The sequence below is a fragment of the Sphaerodactylus townsendi genome, linkage group LG08 (assembly GCF_021028975.2).
Source record: "Sphaerodactylus townsendi isolate TG3544 linkage group LG08, MPM_Stown_v2.3, whole genome shotgun sequence".
Lineage (NCBI taxonomy): Eukaryota > Metazoa > Chordata > Lepidosauria > Squamata > Sphaerodactylidae > Sphaerodactylus > Sphaerodactylus townsendi.
This window is the reverse complement of record NC_059432.1, coordinates 57027829-57044701: the sequence shown is the minus strand read 5'-3', so window position 1 is coordinate 57044701 and position 16873 is coordinate 57027829. Positions and strand designations below refer to the sequence as shown.

General features: G+C 41.6%; 1 protein-coding gene across 3 annotated transcripts in view; it reads left to right on the top strand.

The window, feature by feature from the left end:
* Window positions 1–16873, top strand: part of RBM20 (RNA binding motif protein 20) — a 151465-nt gene that overhangs the window by 124559 nt on the left and 10033 nt on the right. Inside the window, exons 6-10 of one of the 3 annotated variants that reach the window (XM_048506585.1) lie at window positions 3285–3428; window positions 5468–5599; window positions 7480–7559; window positions 8894–9494; window positions 14385–14489. In XM_048506585.1, the coding sequence (XP_048362542.1) occupies window positions 3285–3428; window positions 5468–5599; window positions 7480–7559; window positions 8894–9494; window positions 14385–14489 (1062 nt within the window). Of the gene's footprint in view, window positions 1–3284; window positions 3429–5467; window positions 5600–7479; window positions 7560–8800; window positions 9495–14384; window positions 14490–16873 lie in introns of all 3 variants that reach the window. The other 2 variants (XM_048506584.1, XM_048506583.1) reach the window with 2 other exon arrangements.

Sequence of the window (16873 nt, the reverse complement as noted above, 5' to 3'; positions counted from 1 at the left end):
CTAATTTTTTGCTGTTATTGAAAAAGCTTTAGGTAGAGTATAAATGTTTTAAATGTGTAAATATTACCACAAAGGTTCAGATACATGGTGATAAATAATTATTAGTTTATGGCCTGTCTGAAATTATTCCCACAATCTGTCTTTTGTGACCTGTTGACAGTAGATACATTAGACTTGTTAAGGTGTTGTTTATAGGCTGTTGCAGGCGTTGTAGCATATAAATTATTATATCTTTGCATGATAGTATTTACTTGCAGCTAAGCTGTTGACATATATCTGAGTCCTGTAGAGGGTATACTTGGCTCTGTGCACAGTCATAAACAAAGTATTCAAGTACTTGAATGTGTTGGCCTTGTGTTCACTGGAGATAGTCTGCCTATCAGGGAATGCAGGGCTAGAACAGGTAGCTGTGATTTACTGTGGTGAGCTATGAAAGTGGCAGATAGGAATGCATAAATAAGCCTGTTTGATTGGCTGACAGTAAGAGGTCTCCAGATTAGCCAAGCTCTGCACATTCCTTTCTTTTTTAATTGTAAATTTACAAAACTGTAAAATTTGGAAATTCTACATAGTTCATTTTCATCCTCTCTATTATACAGTAAGACACAATTAATTTTACTATTATCAGTTTTCAAATTAATATTCCTGTTTTCCAAATATAAATATGTCTATCTTTTCTTTGGTTGATTCTGGAGAGAAATGTTTGTTTCAGTAGTCAATTAAAAAGAGTTCTTTGCAGAACAAAAAGACTGTCTTTTCTTCCTAAAATATTCTTGCTTCATCATAGAGATTTTATCCTTTCACATTATTAGCAAATTCCTTCACATCCAATCTCAAAGTCTGGTAGCATACATTCCTTTATTTGAAATCATCATTCTTGTAGCTGAGACTGTGGTAAAGGGTGGGTAATAAATGTAAATAAAAATAAAAATAGCTGCAAATAAATATGAGACTAAGATCACAGTCCTAAATAGAACTATACTTTTCTAAGCCCAGTGAGTTCAATAGATGTTGAAGGGTTTAGCTCTGTTTAGAATTGCAGTGTATGTAGTCACATTACAGTTCAGGAGACCTATAAGTGGAGTATACTTACATTTTTTTACAGGATTACAGTCCCACCATATATACAGATAAGATCCTCTGTATTTCCAACATCTGCAACATAGTTCTGTAAGGCTTGAAAACATTAAAAAAATAACATAAACAAAAATATGGCAGTTACACATTCTCTCATGAACTCACCCTTTCCCCCAGAGGTGGGATCCAGCAGGTTCTCACAGGTTCCCGAGAGTAGGTTACTAATTATTTGTGTGTGCCGAGAGGGGGTTACTAATTGGTGATTTTGCCACGTGATTTTTGCCTTAGTTACGCCCCTCCTCTCAGCAGTAGCGCGCAGAACTTGAAGCAGTCTAGCAGCAGGTGCACCGGCGTGCGTGGCAGCCTGTACCTGCGTGCATTCGCTTCCAGCCCAAGGACTGGTGCAGCGGCTGCGTCCTTGCCACAGCCCCGCCCAGGAATGCCCCGCCCTGGAATGCCCGACCACGCCCCTGTCGTGCCCCGCCCAGCCCCATTGCCGCTACGCCACAGCTTGAATCCCACCACCATGGGAACATGTTACTAAAATTTTTGGATCCCACCACTGCTTTCCCCCACTGATAAATAGTTACAGACACTGTCCATCTGCAGCTGCATGGAAGGGTCACAATTCCTGGCAGCTGCAATTGAACTGTTAACTGTTGTGTGGCAATACAGCAGTAGTGGCGAACCTTTGGCACTCCAGATGTTATGGACTACAGGGTGCCAAAGGTTCGCCACCACGGCAATACAGGCATCTGGGAAGAGGAGCAGACATCCAGAAAGAGGAGGGGGAGGAGGGGGCTGGTGACACAAGGCCAAGGGGGGAGGAGAGGCAGGAGAGGTCACCTCCATCGGTGGCTGCTGTTAACCCTTGCATGCCAATACAAGTATCAAGGAGGAGGGAGCTGCTTTTGCAGGATCAAGGGGGGAGGAAAGGCAGGAGGGGCTGGCTGCTTCAATAGGCCCACTGTATTTGTTCATACAGTGGACTTTACTGCTAGTCAGTTGTAAATGCAGTTTTTCTTTTCACTTGCAGATTAATTATAATAGAAAAATTAAGGTAAAGAATGTATGCGAGCCACAGAAATTGTATGCGAATAGGAAGTCTGAAAAGAGCTGTTAAAAGCTTCTGAGAAGAGTGTGTAATTCCACCTCTGATGATAGTGAGACATTTTCTCAACCAAAACATTGAAAGAAAATAGTTATAATCTTTGAAGTTGGTTACAGAAACTGAAGTTACCTCGTCATTACTTAGAGTGCACTAGTAAATAAAAGAGGTAGATGCATTAAGCAAGAACAGTAACAGAATTTTAAAAATTGTTCTGATGCAGTTCAAAGAAAAAGTCTTCATGAATATAATCTGAAAAATAGACTAAAAGTGCACTATATATTACAAACCATCATACTGACTGTGCATTCCTTCACAATGACCAATAATTTTGGGACTTCTTGAGAAACAAATTATTTTAATTTTTTCTTTATTCCATTTGTAATCTTTTCTTGCTGAGACTCGTGGCAGATTGTATAGTTTAAAGCAATGCTGCAAGGGCTATTTAACATAGTGTAAAAGAAGGACAATATAATACCTACAATGAGTAAATGCAATGAAATCAGACTGCAAAATTACTAATATTGCATTCCAAATCTGTATAGATTATGCAGTAAACAATTCAATGAATTGCCTAAAATTTCACAACTACTACAGCCCTGTTCCTTTTACAGAAGTACCCTCCTGACAGATCTGTTTTACACGTTCTGGGGAATGATGAGAATGTAGGAGCCTTCATGACCTGCTTCACTTTAGAGAAATGTACAGACTTGTAACATTGGGTTATACTGAGCCTGCATAAATTCCTATAACGTCATTATGACATATATTAGACAGAAATGGGCAAATATTACAAACTATAGACAGATAGGTCATATGTGCCGAGTGATTCAGACAATTCTGATTTGTGCTTAAATGTAGCATAGGCCTGCCCTGGTATCAAGATATTAAATTCAAACCTACAAGGAGTTTATAATTACTAAATCTGATCAGAATATACTATAAACACTATGAGGCAAACTGATATGAAATACATAGAGCCTAAGGGGGGAAATCTTCATATTTCAAATCAGTTAAAAATGAGTTTTTAAACACAAATACATGCATCTAAGCAGTTGCTATTTGTGAGTATATTTCAACATATTTTTAAACATTTCAGCTTTCACAAAGGAAATGTGCCCCAGGTCGAGTAGTGCACATCTGTAATCTTCCTGAAGGAGCCTGCACAGAGAATGATGTCATTAATCTTGGTCTTCCATTTGGAAAAGTCACTAATTATATCCTTATGAAATCTACCAATCAGGTATTTTCAGTCTGTTAATGATAGAAAAAACATAAATATATGTAAGTTATTGTCTATTCATAAAATGTGGTCATTATTGCAAAATGACTATCCATAGTGAATTCAGCTATCCTTTTAAAATAATGATTTGTTTTTAAAAATAAAAATGAATTGAATACTTACTAGTTTAATTGTCCATTTTGTTTTATTGTAGTTCAGACCAGTCATACCTCAAGGTCATGAATGTGCCAGAGAAATGGCAAACAACATATCCCTTTAGGTCACTAGGCCACACAAGCACCCAAGTATTATACCTGGAGTTTCAAAATCAGTTCCACTTGGTTCCAAAAATAAGTAGGATTCCAAAGAAGAATCCATACACACATCTGATAGAGGGGGGAGGGATAATCAGGAGAGAGGGGTTTATGGGAGATCAACTTTTCCAGAGTGATTTTTTTCCTTCTCATGCTGAACTGGGCCATCAGGATTATCATCAGCAGGTGATCCAGTCAGAGTTCCCTGCCTGCCAAAGAAATGTTAGTTAGGTTTCCCTAATGTTAAAATTGTTGGTTTGTATACCTCACCTTTATACTAAAGTACCGCTCAAGAGGGCTTACAATAAACAAGCTAAAACATACAGCAACACAAATGACTTAGCCCCCCCACTATAAACAGCTGTCACCCACAAATCAGCAATAAAATACTGGCACAGTAATTATTGATTTTTCTCTGCTGTGAGGTGTGTATCCAGTAGACCACAAAGAGGTGGTGGTAAGGCCTTTGTTTAAAATACCATATTTAGATTTGGTTGACAGTCAGTACCTCACACTTTTAAACAGTTCATACAGCCTGTGGGGGAATAATAAATTTAGGCATATCTGAATCATGCCTCTTTCCTTGGTCCATTTCAGTCTGGCTTCAGAAGTGGTTATGGAAAAGAGGCAGCTTTAGTAGAATGGATGAATGGTCTACATTTCCCAGTAGATAGAGAAAATTCTGCTGTATTGATTCTGTTTGATTTATTAGCTGCCTTTGATTGCTTGAACATTTTATACCGTTAGATCATTTGGAGCATAGTGTTGGGGTTTCAGATATAGCTCTCCCTGATGATTTCAGTCATTTTTATCTCCATGGAAACAGAGTTATCAGCAAGGTTGAGTCATCCACCATGACTTGACCAATGGGATGCCTTTAGGCTCAGTGTTGTTCTCGTTGTTCTGTAATATCTCAGCTCATCTGCACTTAGTTCAAAATTTGTTTTACTCCCTTGACTCCACAGTCCTATCTGTGCTGATCAATGCTTATATAACTGAAAATTATTTAATTAAGGCTTGTCTTGAAAACAGTGAGAATATTAATACAATTTAACTTATTAATAAATAAATTCATTGAAATAAATTCATCAGCTGGCTGTTTCCTTCTGGGTTCAGTTTAAGGTGCTAATTCTTAACTTCTAAAGCTCTTTGCAACCTTTGATTAATACACTTAAAGCACTGAGGTTTTTGTGATTTGAACATCATAGGTCAGCCTGTCAAGAAGCAGCTGCTGTTATCTCTTGTATAAGTTTACATAACTACAAGAAGGGTATAGGCCTTTTTAATGGCTGTTCCCCTCTTCTGGGAAGAATCTGTGAACTTCCTCAGTGCTATCATATTTTCAGAAAATGTCTTTTATTTCAGAGGGATTTTTGTAAGCTGTCTTAAACATGTGGAAATCATGAGATATAATTAAAAATATATAACTGTGGATGGTAGAAATTTGTAGCACATGCAGCTTCTCTTATCTTTCAAGATAAGGTGAACCCACCAAATTCCCTCTTTTATGCAACAGTTGAAGATACTTGAGTTCTGTCCTGATTTGCAATTAAATTATACCAAGCTACATATACTCGAGTTAGCAGACAAATCTGTGTATGTGTAAGCATCCCAATATGCTCGAGAGTCTGTTCCTGTTTCCTTCTAAGCCTAATTAAAATACTATGAATGTATAATTTTATCGTATTTCTCTACTTTATGACATGATCTAAAATACAAGGTCTGTAAATAATTTGTTTTATAAAGGCTTTTCTAGAAATGGCATACACGGAGGCAGCTCAGGCCATGGTACAGTTCTACAAAGAGAAACCTGCAATGATAAATGAAGACAAGTTGCTCATTAGGATGTCTAAAAGATACAAAGAACTCCAGCTGAAGGTAAAGTATAATGTGAATCTCAATGTTAGCTGTTATATAGTCTTTGTCTGTATTTGTATTTCAAATAAGACTTTGTCAGTGTTTTCTCTATAACTGGTTCTGTAATTGCGTATTTATGGGTTGCTCACAGGAAGGAAATGTTTCTGATCAGGTTGATAACAAACATCAAACACAATGAATTAAACTTCATGTCCTTGATGAAGTGAGCTTATATTCATGAAAGTTTGTGCCAGAATACATTTTTAGGGATGTCCATTGAATATTATCCCATAAAATGACTGATATTTCCAGCATCAGATCAGCAATATCAGATACTGTGAAAGGCTTTCCTGATATTTCACATTTCCAATTTTTTCCCCAATAAATGTTGGAAATATCCAGAATCTGGCCAGCATATCTTTCACTCTTCACGATCACAGAAGGTCTACAAGCAACATTCCCATACATTTCAAAATTACATTATTTTCATTGAAAAGACCTCCAAACTCTGGAGGCCAGGTCTATCCCCAATGAAACTAATAGCTCTTTAAAAGGAAGTTGTACTGCTAAGCTTCTAAGGATAATTCTGAATAATGAGCAGTAGACCTGGCCTTTTGCCTCCACGTTCAAAGGGGAGTTATTTTCCAAGACCAAGGTTGCAACTTGCCCTATGAGTGGCTTCCTGCCCCTTGCAGGCAGCTGGAATGGAGAGGGAGGGAAAGCTATGCCACTCATTGGATATAATGTCCCTTTACATTTTTAATGGGAGGCAGACTTGGGCTCTAAATTTGGATTGAAAATTATGGGCTGTAGACCTGACCTATCACTTATTATTTAGACTGCCCCACACAGCCTTTCAGTGACAATCTGTGTTTTAAACTTTAAAAGGCTTTTATTTTCAACAGCTTCTGGAGTTTGGAAGCTAGGTCTTGCAGCTGAAAATAAAGAATAAAGGCCATATTCACCACAGAACAATTCAGGGCCCTTCCTCTCCCTCCCTTCCTCCCCAATAAGTTGTTCGATTGTATAGATAGTATGGATAAATAATCTTTCCAGATCTGGACCCTCAAATGGCAGTACTAGAAGCACTGAGCTGCAAGTGTGTGTCATGGTGTCACACGACCTTACAATCACAGGACAAGAAGGGTGGGGATTCATGACCTCTCCTGTGTTAAGATCAGGACCATGGTCAGCATATCTAAAGAGCTAGGAAAAAGTGACACAAGTCAGGAGATAAAGTGATGAAGAAGTGAACACCATGAGGAATTATCTCCATCACTGAGGCCTGTTCCCCATGGGCCACTGAAGCAACTTCACACCAGCATACTTTATGCCAGCCCTGGGGCCGTTCACACGTTTCTGTGTGAGTGGCCCTGGAGTGTCTGCGTCCCCTGGAGGCGCCTTCACACAGAGGCACCTCCATTTGTCTTTTAAACTTACCTTCTCTTCCCTTTGCATGGCGCCAGCGGGAAAACACTCCAGTTGAAAAAACTCGCTCATTGAGTGAGTTTCGAAAGAAGTGTGTTTTCCAGCCGGTTGTGGGGGGAAAGCATAGTGCTGCCTCATTGTGGAGGCAGCAGCTGTGCAAACAGTGCCCCAGGGACAGCGTTTTTACCATCCCTGGGGCGATGTTTTTGGCCTGTGCGGAATGGACCTGAGTGTCTCTGCTTTAGCCCTGCTGCTCTTCTCAGTATGTGTGCAAAGAGAGTCAGGAGGCATGACACCTGCATTGTCTGCACATGTGCACTGTTAGCACATCCTTTCAAAAAGAAGGGGGGGGGGATGGCTGCTCTATGGAACTAAATGACCCAGCAAGAAATGTGACATGTCATTTCTTCAATTTAAATATTGAAACAAGAAGAATGTTTTTAATTACAAATATATATTTTTATTTGGGTTAGAAACCAGGTAAAAACGTAGCAGCAATAATCCAGGACATCCATTCTCAGAGGGAACGGGACATGTTGCGGGAGGTGGACAGGTAATGCAGAGTTATACTATCAATTTCTGCCAAGTGTTTTGACTGAACTATATTAATTCTCATGAGCCCTCTTAAGATAGGTTACTATAGACTAACAGCTGCTACTTCCACTTGAAATCCCCTTATTGCTGCTGATATTTCAAAGGAAAACATGAAATTGAACACCCAAAAGAACCATTTTTGTTGACCTTAAATCATTTTGAATTATTCTCCTTTGTTATGACCTACAGTCAATATAGTAAATGGACCAGTGATGATTTCATTCCCACATGTTATACATTTAGTTTTATCCTGCCCTTCTTCCAAGAAGCTCAGGGTGGTTTACATCCCCCCATTTATCCTCACAACAAGTCTGTGAGGTAAGTAAGACTTGGCCCCAGTTAGAACTCCCTTATAGGCCAAAGAATCCCATCCCTTGCCCTCTCTCATAGGCCAAAGAACCCCATCCATTGCCCTGCCTTTTACTCACAGAACCTGGCCTGGAATACTGTTGTGGCTTTTTCTCTCAGTTTTTTTAAAATCCCTCATAGTATTTTTTTTAAGATTTCAGATTTTTCTGCAAACCGTCTTGCGCATTTATAGCTCTAGTCACCAAATTTAAGTATCTGCAGAGGGGCCACAAGTCACTATTAGAAGTAGATATGACAGTAACTACAATTAAGGAATGGTGTATCATCTGCTTGGCTTAAGTCCTCGGTCTTGGCCAGGCATGTGAAGATTTTTTTCTGGCCTAACAATAATACAAATAAAGAAATCTTCCTTTTTTGTGTTGTGGATATATGAATGCATAAATATGTGTACATAATACAATGTCATGTGTACTATTTGACTTTTTTAAATTGTATTTATAATACTGGCATAACATTGATATGAACCCTTGTCAGCCAATATGGCTGTGACAGTGAGGGGCCCATGAGACTGAACAGGATCACCATGGCAGACTCTGGTCATGACCTACAAGTGCCTGGAAGAGAGCATGTGTACATGTGTACATGGGCACAGGCTCTGTTCTGATCTTCTGTCAAGTGCCCATAGGTCATGATCAAGCTTGCCACCACAGTCCAGCTGCCTCCACTCGCTTTCATTCACTCTACGTTCTGTGTAATCTGGAAAGAACTGTACATTTGTGCTATTTCTTCTAGAGGGGTACAGAAAAAGCACAAATGTTTCCATGGTACTGTATAGACTTAATTGGCTCATTTAAGAAGAGTTTGCAAGGCCCAACCTTCTTTTTTTTCCAGCTGTAGATATGGTCCTGAAAGGCCTCGGTCTCGCAGCCCAATAAGTCATTCTGTTTCCCCAAGATCACACACTCCAAGCTTTACTTCCTGCAGTTCACCCCATAGTCCTTTGGGCACAAACCGAACAGACTGGGGAAATGGAAGAGAGCCATGGGATCAATCTCCTTATTCCCGAAGGGAAGAAGAAAGAGATGTAGTGCCCTGGAGAGAAAATGGGGAAGAGAAAAGAGATAGAACTGATACATGGGTACATGACAGAAAACAACATTATCTACGACATATGGATAAAGTAGACTTGGAAGAACATGCTGAAGTAATCAGGGGACACAGAGAAAAATATTTAAAAGGGGGGTCACTCAGTGCAAAAGGAGTCCACCCTTTGCCTGGATATAAGAGCAGAGATGAAAACTATTACAAAAAACCAAGTAAGCAAAAATTGGATAAGTATCAAAAACAAACACTTGATATCATGCCAAAGTCTAAAAGAAAGGATGAAGCAAGGTCAAGAGAACACAAACATTCTCACTGTGAAGACCCAATAAAGGAAGAAACGCCAGAAGCAAAGCCCAGTAAGATGCCTGACTGTCTCAAGCCTAAAGAAAAATTCAAGGAAATTGATAAAGAACTAGACGAAGAGATACCCACAGCATCTCAGAACACTGGTGTGAGGAAAGGGAAAGAAACTGAGAACAAGGTAATGACTTCTTTGACAGCCATTTTGACTTAAAAGTGTCTAATAAAATACGTGGCCTCTTTTATTTATAAAGGAATTTCAGTTATTTTTCCAAAATTAACAAGTGTGCAAAGTTTAGTTCACTGCCTTTCCTCCTCCTGTATTAAGGCCAACATGTTTTTATTTCTATGAATTGTCAAGAATTTTTATCCAGTGTTTCAAACATCATCCAATAACAGCACAAATGAGTTGTGCTAGTTTTGCTGCTCTTAAATGTGATGCTTATTACATCATTTTGTCATTTTGCCAGCAAACATCTTCACTGGAACTTCCTACTGAAGAATTAGTGAGTTAGTTCATTTGTAAATTCTGGTTTGAAATCAGGACCGAAATCAGGACCCATCTCACGTTGTCATTTTAAACTGGCTGTTATCTGTTGCCAGCCTGATTCCTTGTTAAACGGCATGTTGAAATCTGTTTATGAACCATGTGCCCTTCCTGTTTCAAACTGTGTTGCTTTTCCCCACCCTTTTTGCAGCACCTTCTGCTTCAGCTTTTTTAAAACATGCTTGCAGGCAGCCACCTGACTGCTGGTAATATAGCATTGAATTGTTGTATTGGTCTAGTGCTATAACACAAAAGTTAGAACATTTTAAAAGGAAGAGAGAAAGAGAAGCCAAAATAGCAGTTCAAAAAGGGTGGGAAAGCAGTACAGACATCTCAGACCTCTCACTGGAGGAATTCAGAATTGCAAAGAACACCTGAAAAAGGAAGAAGTTTGTTTTTATAAAAAGACTCAGTCCCACTTTGCAAATGAGACACAATCAGTTTTGTTTGAAAAGGTAAATAGCAGCTGGTAGCCAAAATAGTTGTGTCTGAAATGATGTAAAAAAAATCTGCTAGCAATCAGCAGCTAAAACAGATTGCAGTTTTAAAGGGGCCTTTCTCTATGTATGTAGTACATACATGGTTGGATATTGCACTGTTGCAGTTACGTGCAACGGGGAATTAGCTTGTCCTCACAGGAACATTCAATTCTAAATAATTGCTATAGCACAGTGATGGCACAATATCCAACAATTTGTGGAGGGGAGCTCTGTTTAGTCTGAATGTACCTTTCCTTTTCAGTGTTGAAGTCATCAAAAAGCAGTTCTGCCAGCTAGGAGCATAAGCCTGCTTTGCACAACACTGGTTGACTGATACCCAGTGATGAATCCAGAAATCCTCTTTTCTCAGAGCATTTTTAAGTCCGTTTTTTATTCATATGGCAAAGAATGAATGGATTAGACATATGTCTAGACCAGGGGTCTGCAACCTGTTGCTCTCCAGATGTTCATGAACTACAATTCCCATCAGCCCCTTCCAGCATGGCCACTTGGCTATGCTGGCAGGGGCTGATGGGAATTGTAGTTCATGAACATCTGGAGAGCCGCAGGTTGCAGACCCCTGGTCTAGAATTTTAAAATAAGTAGTCTATTTAAAGCATAGAGGAAGAGGCAAAATTCACAAGTGAACGATCACATGGTTTGCTGGTATGTATGTATATATGTGTGTATCTTTTTCAACCTTTGACCCCTTCCAGTCCGGCTTCCGTGCTGGGCATGGGACGGAGACTGTTCTCGTCGCCGTCACAGATACGCTCCGTATACAGCTTGACCGAGGCGGATCGGCGCTGCTGGTGTTGTTAGATCTCACAGCAGCGTTTGATGTGGTCCGACTAATGCGATCTTTTGACCCACCGCCTGGCCGTTTCCAGGTCGCGGGTACCGTCCCTTCAATGGATTGCCTCGTTTCTCCGGGACCGGAGTCAGCAAGTGTGGTGCGGGGACCAAGCTTCCCGGAGGTGCCCGCTTCATTGCGGTGTGCCTCAGGGGGCGCTATTGTCCCCGCTGTTATTTAACATCTATCTGCGACCCGTTGCTCAGCTGAGTACGCGAGCTTTGGGCTGGAGTGCCATCAGTATGCTGATGATACCCAGCCTACATTCTGTCGTGATGGAGAGGAGAGCAGACGTGCCGCTTCTGCAGCTCTACAGCACTTGTTTGGAGGCGGTTGCTGGTTGGTTGGATGCAGAGCAGGTTAAAACTGAATCCAGCAAAGACGAGGAAATCCTTTGGCTGAGGGTCGCCGGGTAGAGGCGGAGGGTTTCCAGTCGGGCCGCTGTGGGAGGGGGTCTCATTGGCACCGGCCCCCTCCGGGTTTCGCCCAAGGCCTGGGGGTCCACCTGGGATTCGCCTCTTTCTAATGGAGACCCAGGTGGCCCATGCTTAACTTTCCGGGTTGCGTTTTTCCATCTTCGCCAGGCTCCGGGCGGCTGGCCCCTTCCTCTCCCAGGCAGACCCTGGCCACAGTGATTCATGCAACGGTCACCTCCAGATTAGACTATTGCAACTCGGGGCTCTACTGGCGGGCCTACCCTTGAGGCTGATCCGGAAATTGAAACTGGTCCAGCATGCGGCGGCTTTCGTTTGCTCACGCAGGCGGTGCCTCTAGAGATCACATCACGCCCGTGCTGCTAAAAACCCGGGTCTGCACTGGCTTCCGGCTGAATTCCGAATCGCGTCTTCAAAAGGTATTGGTGTTAACCTTTAAGGCCCCTTACGCCGGTCTGGGGACCCCTCGCACCTCAGGGACCGTCTGGCCCCATATGTCCCACGTCGGTCTCTGCGTTCGGCAGAGGCCAATTTACTCGGAGATCCCTGCCCCTCTCTATGATGCGCAGCTGGCCTCCCACCAGGGCCAAAGGGCTTTACGGCCCTGGCCCTGCCTCGTGGAATGCTCTCCCTCAAACTGTCCGGGCCCTATGGGAGTTCTACATGAGTCTCAGCGAGGGCCTGTGGGTGACTGAGCATTCCCGCCGGGCTTTTGGGGAGGCCGGCTGCTGATAGGTGCCCATTAACAACTAAGATCCGCTGTTCCCCTCTTAAGGGAGCTGAGGAGTTAATGGCTGAACGCCATCTGTTTTAACTGAGTATGAATTAGGAACGCTGCTTTTAACTGTTATGAATTTTTAGTATTTTATCCTGTTATCCGCTTTTATTGTGATGTAAACCGCCCTGAGCCCTTTGGGGGAGGGCGGTATAAAAGTGGAACCAATAAATAAATAAATAAATAAATAAATAAATAAACCAGAGTCTTCATTTAGGCATCACAAACAAACCGCAGTTTTCTCATTATGAGAATGAGTCAGAAAGTCCTTAGAATTGCATATTCTGTCTCTCTTTAAAACGTGGCACTGAAATTATAGCTGCAGTTTGTTAATTTTGTTAGTGTTAAATGCCACCTTGTCCTGACAGCTCAGGTCGGCTTCCATCTATTTAATAAATTCATAAAATGACAACCATACATAATAAATACATGATAAACTCATTTAATTTGAAACAGCGATGGGGGTGGGGGAGGTGGAATGGTTATTTTCTATGTTGTTGATATTTTTAACCAGGATTAAACTGTGGTTTAAAACCTTAGTTTTGTAGGTCAGAGAACAAATCAGCTACTCACTTCATCTGTTTCCTATTACACAACAAATGGTAGTTAATTCCAATTCTACCTGTGCTCAAGAAGAGGGGCAGTGGTGGGATCCAAAAATTTTAATAACAGGTTCCGATGGTGGTGGGATTCAAACAGTGGCGCCGCCGCATACACGCACCTCCAGTCCCTATTGGGCAGGGAGGTTGCTTTAGTAACCCCTTCTCGGCACCCAGAAAAAATTAGTAACTACTTCTAGAGAAGTGGTGAGAACTGCTTGGATCCCACCTCTGAAGAGGGGGGAAGAGAGAACACTAGTCCACAGATTCCCTGGTTCTGGTTGTTGTGTGTTTTCTGAACTGCGTGGCCGTCTGGTAGTTTTTGTTCCTAATGTTTCACTCTATAATTAGCATCTTCAGAGGTATGTCATGGCAATATGTGCTTCTCTCGTGGCGCATCTTACCATGACATAGTAAATGCAGGCGAATGATTAGGAGCAAAAACTAACAGATCATGGCCACACAGCCCAGGAAACCCACAACAGCCAGTAGATTCCAGCCATGAAAGCCTTCGACAATACATTCTCTAGTCCACTGCACGAAGGCGGAAGCGGCCGGGTCGGTGTTTATGACGCCGACCTGACGACGCTTGGACCGTCCGCACGGACGGTCCTGGAAACAGCCGGGCAGCCGGTGCCGCAGAACGCCGGCGCCCGGCCAACCCGGCATGTCCCTGGGCCTCCGGTGCGTTGCCGAGGCCTAGGGACACGCCCCCCTGGCCCTGCGCGCCTGGTCCAGCGGCGCAGGGCAGGGGGGCGTGTCCCCAGGCCTCGGCGACGCGCCGGAGGCCCGGGGACAAGGTAAGTGCCGGGTGGGGGAGGCGTCGCGAAGCTGCTGCTGTTCGCTCAGCAGCAGCTTCGAGACGGCGTTTCCCCAAAAAGAGCACTTCCAAACGCTCTGGGGAAACGCCGGCCTCGCGACGGACGGGCGGCGCGAGGGCGGCGCGGCTGTGATGCAGCTGCGCCCCCTGTGCGAATGGCAGCCTGGAGACAGCTTTTTTACTGTCTCCAGGCCGCCATTAATTGCCCGTGCGGAAACGGCCTGTGTAATTTCACTGTTTTTGTCTTTAAAGGTAGTTTCCCCTTCAGTCGTGTCTGACCTCGGGGGTACCACTGCAAGCAGTGATTTCATAGGCAAGCCATTTTTGTGGGGTAGTTTGGCATTGCTTTCCCCGGTTATTCTTTACCCCCTAGCTATGTGCTTGGTACTCATTTACCGACCAAGGAATGGATGGATGACTGAGTTGACCATGAGCCAGCTGCCAGGATATCTGACCCACAGGGGGCTCAAACTCCTGACCGTGTGAGTGGCAGTTCAAGCACTTAACCACTATGCCACGCGGCTCCTTGTTTTTGTCTTTACTGATAGACAATTTCTGTTTTAGGTTGAAAAAGAAGATTTTGTTAAGGAGAACAGCCTACTTTCTGCAAATAAGCTGATGAAAGAAATAGAAGATTCTATGGAATGCTCAGGAAAAGAGAAAGTGAGTGTATGTATTAATGATCAATGATCCCTATTATAGAATTGTTTGTTTGCTTGTTTGAAAAATGTCTACCCAACAGTCAAAGTAACATACAAAGTACAAAAATATATCCACAAATTAAATGAATAACATCAATAACACAGAGCTTGAACATATGGTGCAAAATCAGCAAGAAGACCACACATTAAAAGTTGCTGTATTTATATTTTTAAAAAACCAAGTGCTTATTTTTTTGCAAGGGAAATTTATCAGTTTTCCAAAAGCTTAGCAATAAAGTAGCCAGAGGTTCTTCTCTGGTTATGGAATTCCATAATACAAAAAGTCATGCCTACACTCCATCAGACCTAACTTCAGTAAACTCCCTACTGTAAGGTGTAGAGAAACAAAAATGATGCTCCATTAGGTATGCATCACCCAGTTTAGGGCAAGTAATTACTAGTGTATTTAGTTAGGCTTAGTGGGAAATACAATGAAGGTATTTGTCAGTGAAACATTATATCCTTATTAAAGAGCATTTTTAAACATCTGGAAAGCCTTTCTAAAGTATCCCATCTTGACCTTTGCTTCTCTGGGCAGATTCTCAGAAGCTCTTTTTAAGGTTGGTCTTTACACACACAAATTGCACTGAATGTGTAATTCTCAGCGCAAGCAATCAAAAGTTAGGCATCCTTAAGAAGATGAAACGGCTTTGTAAATCAAAAACAAAGATAGAACAGCTCTTTACTTTTGCACAAAGACGTTTGAAGGGAAATATTATTAAAATAGTATGTCAGAAAAGTTAATTTCAGAAATTGCTTTGAAATATTTCTGATCAATTTAACTTGAAAGCTATTCTTCCATGCCGGCGCTGAAGAAACATAGACCAATGTCCTTGGAAGTTTTCCGGTATCATAGCTGTAGGGTCATGAGCTGATCATCAGATGTGAAAGCTATCAGTGTCTACAGCAGCAGGAAACTGATCTCCTGAGCAAGAACAGTATCTGTCCCCAGTGCCTTTCTAGGACACTAGGAGGAAAAACAGAATTGAGCAACAGGAGAGAAACAAATGGTCTAATCTTTAATACTTATACTGGTATTTTTAAAGCTAGTATGTGCCATACTTTTGAACAGCAGCAGGTTTTTTTTTCAGTTTCAGAGAAGAGATTGCTCTGTCATAATCTGCTGCTGGAAATCTTTAATATGATAATATTTCAGTATTAATTGCCTGTGATCCCTAGCATCTCTATCAGTTCATGATCATAACAGGCAGACAAATGGGACTCACAACTTCATGAACTCTCCATCAGTATGTTACTCTGTGAGGACTAGTTAATGGAGAAAAGTCAGTGCTGCTTATAAAGATGACAGATGTATCTGGGTTGAAACCCTAATAATAAAAAAGGAACATTTATTCCTTCAGACCCTTCCCCCTTTAACTGTTTACTGATCAACTTTAAATATACTGGGCCAGCAAATAGTTTCTTAGGATGACAATCACCTAGTATGGCAGGACTGTACTGCAGTTCCAGAATAATAAACATATGCACATTAGAGATGTTGCCAAATTTTCCATCCCTGAAGATTTGACTTAGAACCTGTTAGGTTTTGCTTCTCCCTTTTGTGATCTGAACCTGTGAGTCATGCCATATGCTGTTTCTTTTGATTTTTTCCCTTAAAATTACTGTGCTGTTTTTGCATCAGTTATGTATAGATGACTTTTAAATGTTATAAAAGTAACAAATGAATGAGACGTCAGTATCATAAATGTGCAGAACATAAAGGCTCACAAGAACCCCTGAAAACAGCTAGACTGGAAAATCTTTATTTCAGTGTTTTCCTCCTGCAGTGGGACTCAAAAAAGTTATGTAATGAAATTTACAAATTACAGTTCAGATCACAAATACAGAAAATAGTACATTATCCAAAACTTAACTTTTTATTACTAAGTCTCAGTTATCAAGAAAAACAGGAGTCAGTCTTTTCTCAAGACAGAAGTTCCTATTGAGTCATGAGCACAGGAGGGTGGGCTGAGCAACTGATCTTTATCAACCTTGGCTGCCATACCCTCTGTTTCCTAGAAGCAGCATACTGCTAGGCAGAAGTTCATATAGTGGAAGAACAGGTCTGACTTCAGATCATCCTCCGCCCTGGCTGGAATACATTTTCTGCCCTGGAAGCAGGACATAGTTGTAAATCTCCAAGACAGCTTTTATGAATATTCTAAAATATTGGCTATGTACTGGAAAACACACACATTTATATATCTGTTCTTCAAGTTAATAATATTTAAGAGCAATACAGGCTTTGGGACAGTCTCCCCACCCAGGCATTTGCTTAGTCTCCCTGGATGTCCACTCTGTAATGCTGTCGGCTGGGGGGTGGGGTAGGGTTGGGATTTAACTTTTGTTATG